Genomic DNA, 11,963 nt, shown 5'->3' on the forward strand with positions numbered 1-11,963 from the left:
ACCCTATGTGGTAGGGACTCTCATTATTAGTCTTATTTTACAAATGAGGAAATTGAGGCTCAGAGAATTAAATAACTTGCTCAAAGTCATAGAGACAGTAAGCGGTAAAGCCAGGATTCAAACTCAGGCAGTCTGACTCCAGAGAACTTGCCCGTATCTGCAACACTGGGCAATTTCTGTGTTCTACGACCTCAGTTTAGAGAAGAGTTTCTTACATAAGAGACAAAAGCACAAATCATAAGGGAAAAGATTATTCCAGAAAGCTGAAAGTAAAACCATAATGAATACTTCAACAAATGGTGCTGTAACAATTTACAAAAAATTAGCCTTGACCCTTACCTCACAACATTTACAAAATTTACCCTGAAATGGTAATAAACTTATGTGTAAGAGCTGAAACTATAATATTTCTAGAAGAAAACAGAAGTGAAAATCTTAGCGACCTTGGGTTAGGCTAAAGTTTCTTTACTAGAACACAAAAGGCACAACTAGAAAATAAAAAATTGATAAACTGAACCTCATCAAAATTAGAAACCTGTAGGGCTTCCGTGGTGGCGCAGTGGTTAAGAATCCACCTGCCAATACAGGGGACATGGGTTTGAGCCCTGGTCTGGGAAGATCCCACATGCCAAGGAGCAACTAAGCCCATGCGCCACAACTACTGAGCCCACACGCCTAGAGTCCGTGCTCTGCAATGAGAAGCCACCACAATGAGAAGCCCAGGCACCACAACAAAGAGTAGCCCCCGCTCACCGCAGCTCGCCCAAGTGCAGCAACAAAGACCCAATGCAGCCAAAAATAAAATAAAAATAACAATAAGTTAGAAACATGTTCTTCAAAAGACACAGTTGAGGGCTTCCCTGGTGGCGCAGTGGTTGAGAGTCCACCTGCCGATGCAGGGAACACAGGTTCGTGCCCTGGTCCGGGAAGATCCCACATGCCGCGGAGCGGCTGGGCCCGTGAGCCATGGCCGCTGAGCCTGCGCGTCCGGAGCCTGTGCTCCGCTACGGGAGAGGCCACAACAGTGAGAGGCCCGCGTACCGCAAAAACAAACAAACAAAAAAGACATAGTTGAGAAAATAAAAAGGCAAGCCGCAGACTGGGAGAAAATATTTGCAAAATATATATTCAACAAAGGACCTGTATCTACAATACAGAACTCTCACAACTCAATAAAAAGATTAAAACTCAGTTTAAAAATAGGCAAAGAGGGCTTCCCTGGTGGCGCAGTGGTTGAGAGTCCGCCTGCCGGTGCAGGGGACGTGGGTTCGTGCCCCGGGCCGGGAGGATCCCACATGCCGCGGAGCGGCTGGGCCCGTGAGCCATGGCCGCTGAGCCTGCACGTCCGGAGCCCGTGCTCCGCGACGGGAGAGGCCGCAACAGTGAGAGGCCCAAGTACCACAAAAAAAAAAAAAAAAAAAAGGCAAAGATTTGTACAAACACTTCACCAAAGAAAATACATAGATGGCAAACAAGCACATTAAGGAAATGCAAATTAAAACCACAATGAGGTATCACTACCCACTAACTAGAATGGCCAAGATGAAAAAAGAAAAACAATACTAATAGTTGATGAGGAACTGGAACTCTCCTACACTGCTGGTGAGGACCCAAAATAGTACAGCCACTGTGGAAAACAGTTTGGCAGTTTTCAGTCAAGGAAAACATACACTTAACCCTATGACTCAGCAATTCCATTCCTAGGTATATACTCAAGAAAAACGAAAATACACTAAGATTTCTAGGCAAATGTTCATAGCCAGTTTTATTCATATGAGCCCTAAACTGCAAAAAATTCAATGTCCATTAACTGGAGAATGAATAAACAAATTATGGTATATCCATACAATAGAAGACAACTCAAAAATAAAAAGCAAAAACACCAGCGAACCTCGTAAGCATTATGCTAAGTGAAAGAAGACAGACAAACAGACTAAACTACTCCAATTATATAAACTTCTAGAAGAGGCACAATTACAGTGAAAGAAAGAAATCAGTGGTAGTCAGGGGCCAGGAGGTGGGGGGGAAAGAAGTGACTACAGAGGGGCATGAGACAACTTTTTGGGGTAACGGAAATGTTCTATGATTGTGGAGGTGGCTACATGGCTATACACATTTGTCAAAAATCAAAGCATTTTACACTTAAAATTGGTGAGCTTCATTATATGTAAATTATATCTCAATAAAGCTAACCAAAAAAAGGGGGGGGAACTGTAACGAGATACCATTTCACAACCTTCAGTTTGGAAAAACTTGAAAGAAGTCCAACAATGCTAAGAGCTGCCGGAGATCTGGAGCAATGGGTAGTCTACTCATACATTATTAGTGGGAGCAAAAATTGGTAAACCATTTTGGAGAGCTAAACATGTACACATCTTAAAACCACCAATTTTACTTTGTTATATAGAGAAACCCTTGCTCTTGTGACAGGAAACACACACAAGAATGTTTCTAACAGCACTGTTGTCAGAACCAAAAAACTGAAAACAACCTAAATGCGAAGAAGAGATCTGTGGTAAGTCATGCATGAATCACCCACCATCACAACTACATACCACAGACAAACCTGATAGAGATAAATTGTAGCAGGATGCACAAAGCATGGTTCTATTTGTTTCAAGTTGAGAAGCATTCTTTGCTAGTGGCTACATACATACATGAAGACGTGCAAAAGCATACATGGTTTTTTTCAGATGACAATCTGAATTCAGGACTGTGATGACTATCTCTGTCTAGAAGGCAGAAGAAAGATGCAGTGGGGGGAAGGCTATACAATGGGCTTACACTGTTTGGGTTATGTTTAATTTCTTAAGCTGGGTGATAAGTTCATAAAAGTGTATTATTTGTATAATTAAAAATAACTTTTTTTCCAAATAAAAAGGACTCCTGTTGAAGGTGACACTATAGCCCCTTGCAAGAAAAGGCAGCGATAATATCCTTAAGTACAGTATTTATATTTTAAAAGTTGCCTTAAGGCAATTATGAAAAATAATTATGTGAAAGAAATGTTTTAGTAATATTTTAGAAAATCTGAATGTTTTACCTAATAGCATTTTTAGAACTGGTGATTTATTCTAAATGTAAATTTGAGAGACATTAAAAAGTTTCTGCACATTACTGACACAATGGCTTACTTACAAATAAACAAACAGTTCTAACTAAAGTGGTTTCAGGGCTTCTCAGACACCAGTGACATCATGGAAGAAATGAAATTACCTGTACTCCTTAAGAACTCCTAGTATTCAATTATCACTGTCAAGATACCCTAGAGGAGCTAGATTTCTAGAAACAAGCACAGCCTTTAAATTCTGAAAAATAAATTCTCCAATTCTAATAGCTTACAGTCCAGAAAGTATTAAAAAAGCACTTACAGAGTAACAAACTGAGAAATCTATCTGGATTTCTAGGCTTCCTTTCTTTAACTTGATAAAAAGAAACAAAATACAAACATGGAAAAAATACACTTTAACTCACGAACTAAGTGCCACTTTGAGGTTGTTTTTTACATGTAACATAAATTCATAAACAAATTCAAACAATTTACTTGCTACACTGACATTAAAACACACACACAAATATTTACTGACAATCTAAGAAGACGCTACAGAAACTTTCCAATATAAATCACAGTTCAGGAAATGCCTACCCACCAATGAGCATTTTTAAGGGACTTGTTTAGTTTTTTGTTTTTGAAGAGTATTTTATCAACATAATGTATGAAGTTAGAAAAACAACCAAGAGCTCAAGCATTCTAAACCAAAGGGTGAACTCAACAGAACCAAGGATTAAGTTTTAAGAATAGAGTTGAATCTAAAGGAACTTCACCCATATTTACTTCCAAGCTACGTAAGAATCTGTAGAAAACTTTTAGCTGAAGTCCATCTTCATTTTAGTTATGTCAAATAACATAATGAGTTTTTAGTTGGCTTCCTCATGTAAATAGTAAGTTGAGTTTTTTTTTTTTTTGCGGTACATGGGCCTCTCACTGTTGTGGCCTCTCCCGTTGCGGAGCACAAGCTCCGAACGTGCAGGCTCAACGGCCATGGCTCACGGGCCCAGCCGCTCCGCGGCACGTGGGATCTTCCCAGACCGGGGCACGAACCCGTGTCCCGTGCATCGGCAGGTGGACTCTCAACCACTGCGCCACCAGGGAAGCCCCAGTAAGTTGATATTTTTAATGGAAATGTAAAAATGGGAATTTTTAACAAATCTAAAAAGTTTTCACAAAATTAAACAAACGAAATTTCAGAAAGAAAAAAGACAATGGGGAGTTAGCAGTGCTGCTGTTTATATAAAAAATAAACAGCAACTCAAGATTTTGAACTGATTATAATAAAGAGTGTTTCTACTCTCTGATATTAACCATGGAGTACAGGATACGGAAAAAAAAGGAAGTTTCCTAATGAAGGTAAATGCAACCTCTGCTTTGAAATGCTCAAATGATGGAAAGGTAATTTAATACCTTAGGTTTTCTTTAGGTCCGAACATACATAACTTTCCTGTTTCACTTATGATACATATAGATGTATCTTTGAGCATGTGTTTGAATGCTCCAGGATAGGTACTTGGACATGTAATTTCTGGGTAAAAGAATAAAAGCAATTTGAAATTTTAATAAATGTTGTCAAACTGCTCTCTAAAATGGCAGCAGACAAAAGAACTATTTTCCCATATTCTTGTCATACTACCAGATTTTTAAAATTTTGCCAAATCAATGGACGAAGTTTTAATTTGCATTTTCATGATTACTAGCAAAACTGAACTTATCTTTTTGCATATTTATTGACTTAAAAAAAATCACCTCACCAAGTTGTGTGCAAGAAAAAAAATCCAATGATTTGTGCACACTTTGGTTATTGACCATCTTTACTTCCATTTCTGAGAGCTGCAGTTCATATCCTCTGACAATTTCTTTCTTTCTATTGGGTAGCTTTCTGATTTCTAAGGGTTCCTTATTTTTGGTTATTTATCTTTACTGTTATATATGATCCAAGCTTCGTGACTTTTATCTTTTAGGTTTGTTCATGGTGTGTTCCACCATCAGGAGCATTTATTTTTTATGAAGAACATTAATCTTTTGATTCTAAAAAAGTATCAGATTTATAAATGCTATTTTACCAACTTTAAGAAAATGAAATAGTTTACCAAGTCTCAGATGAAACATCACGGTCCATGTGAGAATGTGGGAACATAGAAGATTTAATGACAAAATACTCTGAATTTATCGCCTACCTCCCAACAGGTAACAGAAATAATGATTTGTGTGCAATTACAGCACTGCCGATTTCACAAAATCTCATGTTGAAGTCCGCCTCACTCACCCACAGATTTGTCTGCCATGCCCACATCTCTAGATGTCCAGCGACAAAATCCACAGGCCAGGTAATAGGCTTTCTTCACCGTGGTCTTGGCTGGGTCATCTGGAAGCTGTGTGGAAATGCTTGTTGCCCGAGTGGAGAGGGTGTGCATACAGCCGGGACAGTCAAAGCAGTTCGCGCATCTAGGACACGACAAACAATCATTGATTCATTCAACAAATATTTACCGAGCACCTACTATGTGCCAGACGTTGTTCTACATGTTAGGAATTCAAGAGAGAACTATAAGGGAAGCGTGGCTCTCAAGCAAAAAGAAATTAAAAAGTACTCTGAAGAGGCTCCTACAAACTTCATTTTAAAATTTCAAAAGTATTACAATAATTATTTTTAAAAATACAATCATCATCAAAGTTCCTGAAGAGTTACAGCATGACCCAATCCTACTCCAGAGAGGGAATCACGGTTAACAGTCTGGAGTTAACTTTTAGACTCTTTTACAGACCACAAAGATTTCTGTGGGACAGAGAAATGTCACAGCTTATGACTTTAGAGAGAACAGACCAATTGCACAATGGAAAACTGAGAGGCAACAATACAATAAGCTGTGAAACTGGGTTTGGAAAATAACTGCTTGTTTGCTGTGCCAGAGAGCTGAAACAGATACCAAACAATGTTACCAAGATGAAATGTTTCAGAAGGGGCATTTTCAGGGTTTTCTGCTCTCTTTAGGCGTTACTCTTCCTAGTGAAACACTCAACATTCCCCTACAGTCCCCCCCATGCCTTGTTATTCTTAACTTTCCCACCATCTGAAATTATCAAGATTTCACCTCCAGTCCTGGACTTGTTCTTGTGTTCCATTCCATAACTCCAATTTTCTGTGATATTTTGCTACTAGGTAATATCCTCAGATAAGGATAATAATAGTACCCACCTCATAGGGATATTCTGAGGATTAAATGACAAAATTTAATGTATGGAAAGCATACAAAACTGGTTTATAAGGAGCTATTTCTCCAGGACAGGAAAGACAAAACAGTGGTTCATATCCATGGAGGTACAGAGGTGTGACTGGTTACAAAGGACTTCCACACCATGCTAAAAACCAAAATGGCACCAGTAGCAGTGAGTACCAGATCTTGCTTTTTAATACCAGATCTTGGTTTTTAATACCAATCTTGGTTTTTAATACTACCCAGATCTTGGTTTGCAATACCAATCTCGAATAAAAGGTACCAGGGCTCCTTGGAGAAATGGCTAATTCTAGGACTGGAGCAGAAAATATAGAGGATGAGCCTGGAGTAAGTAAGAAAGTTCTCAAACAACTGAATAACACTTCCCTCCTCCTCACTGCCATATAATGACGGGGGTATGCCAAAGGGAGAAGGAAGTCTACTAAAAGAGGTCCCAATGGCCAAAGCCGGAACAATCTGAATTAAAAAAAAAAAAAAAAAAAGTAGTACTGGATTATAACCTAAAGTATAAAATAAATATTCACAAGCCCACACTGCTTGAAGTAAATGACTAAATAAATAAAAAGGGGAGAAGAGAAAAATCTTCCATACAGAAGAATTCCAAGTAATACATGGAGATAGCCTTCGTGGAAGGGGATCATAACTCCCCACTATTTAAGTGTGGGCTGTAATAGTGCATTTCTTTCCAAAGAGTACAATATGGAAAAGGAGAAGAAAACAAATAGAGTAACTTTACGTCAGAGAAACCTGACAAACACTAGCTCAAGCCAGGTAATCAAAGTTAACATCAATAGTGATGTCATGTTGGTGGTATATACCTTTGATATGATGTGATGAGAGATGCACTTTACCTGTGTGGTTCTCCTCCCCACAACACATTCCCCCAGCTGATGAGAAAAACATAAGACAACTTCCAATTGAGGGACATTCTATAAAATATCTTACCAGTACTCCTCAAAACTAAGGAAAGTCTAAGAAAATATCACAGCAAGAGGAGCCTAAAGAGACATGACTATTAAATATAATGTGGGTATCCTGAATAGGATCCTACAACAGAAAAAGGAGATTAGGGGAAAATTGAGGAAATCTAAATAAAATATAGAGTTCATTTAATAATAATGTTACCAATAATGTTCATTAGTTGAGACAAATATACCAAACTAACATACGACATTTATAATATGGGAGACTGGGTAAGGAGTAAACAGAATTTTCTGTATCATCTTCACAGTAATTCTTAAGTCTAAAACTGTTCTAAAATACAATTTATTTTTTTAAAATGAAAGTTTCACCTTTGACATAAGTGATGCTAAAAAAACAGCTTGTTAAAAATGAGAGTTAGTTCCATGTGCTTTTTTACCAGCTATTAAAGGAATAGCTGGGGAAAATAGAAAAAATTGATCCCAGTCTTACCTATTCTTTTTTAGTTTGGCTTCAGCCGATGGCATATTTTCTAAACAACTGGGACAATAATGGGAGTCCACCTAGAAAGAAACGAGAAATCAAAAAATCGGAGGAAAAGACATTTAGCTTGGCTTGTATATATGCCTATGCCAATTAGTGAAATTTAAATTACATTATTCTGCAGCAGAGGTGAGAGACCATTGATCTGGCAAAGAACCTGGACTGTTTTCAGCATCGGGTTTATTCTTCAATCACCTGTTGTTTTCTTAACCTCTGGATTTCCTGAAATCCTTCTATTTTTCCTTTCTGATCTTTCCTATTCCCTTTCATCAGGGTTTTATGTATTAGACGTGTTAAAACATGTTTATGTAAAAGATCTCTATGATAATCTAAATAGATTAATAAATAAACCCAATTTATGAGGCTGTGATCAAATATCCTTCTATCTAGTCTAGCTTTGTGTGACTGCAATAACTTGGCCACACAAATTGTTAAGAGATTTTAAAAGTTTTCCCATTACTGAGGTATTACATGTTCACTGAAGAAAAGCATACATTAACATTTACAAAGTCAGCTGTAGCCAACCAATTAGAGATTTTTAAATGGCAAATTAAACTACTAAGTTAACAACATAGTCTTATTGTATTTAATGCAAAAACATAGTACAAAATTAAATTCATTGTACTTTTTTAAGGACTAAATATTTTCTTTAATGTAGTAGATCCTATTTGATAATTCTAGAACTCTAGTCACCTGCAGATGGACAGATTCACTTGAACATAAATACTATGACAGAAACTGTTTTCTTTTTTCATCATCTGCTTATAAACAGAACCACCTTTGAAAAGATAAAGTTACTGCTCAAATAAGTCTCCAGGAACACAAAATATAATACTGTTAACTTATATTTGCACTTACTCATCATAAAAAGCAAAATATAATTTATTCCTCCCTGTTCCCTTTCCAAATTATGCTCATCCCTTCATGTGCAGCTCCAATCCCAGGCTTGTCATTTGAAATTCCTGGACTGCTTCAGCCCTCACTAGCATCATCCTTCCCCAAACCCTAATGGCCTCCATTTCACAGGTGCACACCAGTCCGTAAAAGATTCAGTCACAGACTGAATGTCCTAGCTGAAGAGATCCTTACAGATTATGGAGACTCAGCTCCCTAATGATCACCAAATGAGAATCTAATCCAATAAATTCTAGAGGTGGAGCTGGGACAGCATCCTAAAGAGAAAGGACCTGCCAAAGAATAAGCATACAAAGTGCTAATGGAGATGGAGAAAAAAAAATCATGTATATAATACAGCATTGATTTTTCTCTTGTGTTATTTAACTGCTTTCTCTGACTATTCTTAATAGCATGAAAAATATTCCCAATAAAATAATAATTATTCATAATGTGTAAAATGGCTTATCGTATAGGACATATTCTCATATGCATTTTTAACCGTCCAGGGATCCTCACTCAAGTCCTCTGAATCAGGCTGCTTGGTTTCAAATTTTGCTGCCCCCTCCCACCCACAAATTTTTGGCTGTGTGACCCAGCGCAAACATTATGTGCCTCTTTCTTTAACTGTAAAGTGGTTTTTAAAAAAGGGTATCTATTCTAGTTTGTAGGATGATTAAAGATTATGTAAAGCACATGGCATATAGAAAGTACTGAATAAGCATTAACTATGTATTATTACTAATTAGCTTTTCCTTCACGAGACTGCAAGTTACTCAACAGCAAGATTTACGTCTTAACGCGTCTTTTAATCCGCAGAGCCTATTGAATGAACAACATGTTCCAAGTGCTGCAGAAGTTCTGGGGTTTTGTTATTTGGTGATTTTTTTTTCCGGGGGTCTTTTACATTTTGAGCAATCCCACTTCCAACGCCCACTTGCGCCAGTGAAGGTCAGAAATGTACCCTCAGGAGAAGCGCCATGAATATAACACTTTGAGCTTCTTAAACGACAGACCCGATTGTAAGCGCTTTTCACTCAGCTCACCCCATCCCAACCTCGTATCTGCTGCAGGCCTTGGGCTGGGTCAGGAAACATAACAAGGCAGTTGGAAGAGGGCCCAGTTTCTGCCCAAGCAGGGGCAGAACTTCCAGGATGGGAGGGGCTTGGATGAGAATGCCCGCGGACCTCTCCACTCCCTCAATCAATGCTGGAAAGACGATATCTCGCCCCTCAAGTGGCCTGAACTAAGCATCCCCATACCTTTTCTCCCCCGACCCACCCAATAACCAACACCCACCCCCCGCAGGAGATAGCCAGGGTCCCCAAAGTCAAGTTTGTCCCAGAGGGCGCTCTAGAACAGAAGGGCCGCTCAGCCCCACCCAAGGCCGCTCCTCCTTTCCAAGTGACAAATTACGTACGTATAAGCAAATTAAATCACAGGCAAATCTGAGTGACGGAAGGCAGAGCCAATCAGCATGCTAGGAAAATTACCACCCGCTGGTCGCGCTGACTAGGTGGAACCGCCTCCCCCCTCCCCCAACACACACACTCTTCATGGGACGACTACATTACCTCGTGAGACACACATTCCAGCGACCGCAGCTCGCTACAATAGCGGCAGAAGTAAAGCTGCGAGAGCGGGGCCCGAACCTTCTTTTCTCCCTGGACTACGTAGAGAACCCGCTCCGATTGCAGCAACGACGCCATCTTTAGGGGGAGGAGCCAACGACGCTCTCGTCGCGTCACGTGACTGGAGAGCGAGCGTTTCCCTGGCTTCCCTCCCTACGTCTTTCAACGTAGACTTTGACGTAAGGTTTCCGAGCTAGAGAGGCTTTGCGCCGGACGAAAGTCAAAGTGCGCATGCTCGTTTGGGGTTCCAGGTTTTCACCCCGCCTCCACCTTACCTCTGCAGCATGTTTGAGAGCGTCAGCCGTCTGGGCTGAGCTTAGACCTTTTTTTGATAAGTACGGAGTCGCAGAACAAATCCATACAGACCCAGTGCGCTCCTTTCCTTTGTTTCTAACAGAAAGGAAGGCTGCTCTTCTGTTTTATTTAACACTGCCTCTACCGCCCTCACCTTCCAGACAAACATCCGGAAGTTAGGGAGGATCTCTGAGACAGAGTTTCATGGGAACGGGAAAACTAAGAGTCCACACCAGCACTTTCTTCTGCTTGTTACTGACCTATAGGAAACTTTCACGGACGTTATCTCGTTTGAAGTTTCTTAGATTGAGCTCCTCCACGCAGAAGCCATATCTCATTCATTTTACGGTTTCGCATACTTAGCGTTAGGACTAAGTTTATACTGTGGGTGTTCAATAAATATTGCTTAGTGAAGGAGTGGAATCAAGGAATGAACAATGTTGCTAGGTGTCGTTTACATTTTTCTAGTGCGTAAACTAAAGCTTAGACATGTAAAATAACCACTTAGAACTGGGCTGGCAGAGACTGGAGCCCATGTTACCTGCCATCAGTTCAGTGCTTTTTCCTTTGTACTAGTGTTGTATTATTACCGATCTGATATTAGAGTTGGTGATTGAGAAGAAATAGAACCGAATAGTAATATTAGTTGACGTTTATTGAGCATTTACTGAATGCAGAACACTGTGTCAAAACTATACATACATTGTCTCATTTAATTTTCACCAGAACTTCAAAAGGCAGGTACTATCATTATCTCTATTTTACAGTGCAGGAACCTGAGATCGGGGTGCCCTTCTCTTCTCCCAAGAAAGCCTGGCCATCTCACCTGGGGCAGACTGAGATTCCTCTGCTCTGTGACTGGTAGTCAGCAGTAGCAGAATCCCCAATGTGTAGGTAGGGACCAGCTTGGGCCCTGGGCAGCAGCAAGGCACAGGCACTGGCACTGCAGACAGGCACTGGGAACAGAGGGAGAAAGTGAGTCATAGGAGGATACCTGGCTTGGTTTCTGAGGCTCCCAGGGCCAGCCTGCTTCAGTGGTGCTGGCAGGTTTTACCAAAACAGACAACAGCCACGGGTTGGAGTCTGCTGACGCCTGCTCTAGCCTCCTGGGTGGACAGGATACCTTAGAATTATCATATACTAGAAAGATCCTAGTTCAATACTTGTATTTTTCAAATGGAGAAAATGAGGTCCTGAGTGTCAACATGCCCCAGGAACATGCCGCAGGTTTTCTCACTCCTGGTACAGTATTCTGTTTTCTAATTCCATAAATGCAGTTCCCTGCACACTACAGCAGTTCATTCATATTCACAGCAGAGTAAGAAACCAGTTGCTCTTCTAACAACACTTGAAAAGAGAAGAAAGCAAATACAAGGGAAACTGGAACAT

The 11,963-nt window shown here is 39.9% G+C and overlaps 1 protein-coding gene across 2 annotated transcripts in view; it reads right to left on the reverse strand.

Moving 5' to 3' along the window:
* The window catches only part of DCTN4 (dynactin subunit 4), a 32,485-nt gene extending 22,100 nt beyond the window's left edge, over positions 1 to 10,385 (reverse strand). For both annotated transcript variants that reach the window (XM_030834119.2, XM_060296455.1), the window contains exons 1-3: positions 10,224 to 10,385; positions 7,705 to 7,775; positions 5,322 to 5,500 (exon numbers count right to left, since the gene is read on the reverse strand). In XM_030834119.2, the coding sequence (XP_030689979.1) occupies positions 5,322 to 5,500; positions 7,705 to 7,775; positions 10,224 to 10,358 (385 nt within the window). In that variant the 5' untranslated portion in view covers positions 10,359 to 10,385. The remainder of the gene's footprint in view (positions 1 to 5,321; positions 5,501 to 7,704; positions 7,776 to 10,223) is intronic.
* Positions 10,386 to 11,963: the final 1,578 nt, after the last annotated feature.

The sequence above is a fragment of the Globicephala melas genome, chromosome 3 (assembly GCF_963455315.2).
Source record: "Globicephala melas chromosome 3, mGloMel1.2, whole genome shotgun sequence".
NCBI classification, from domain to species: Eukaryota; Metazoa; Chordata; class Mammalia; order Artiodactyla; family Delphinidae; genus Globicephala; species Globicephala melas.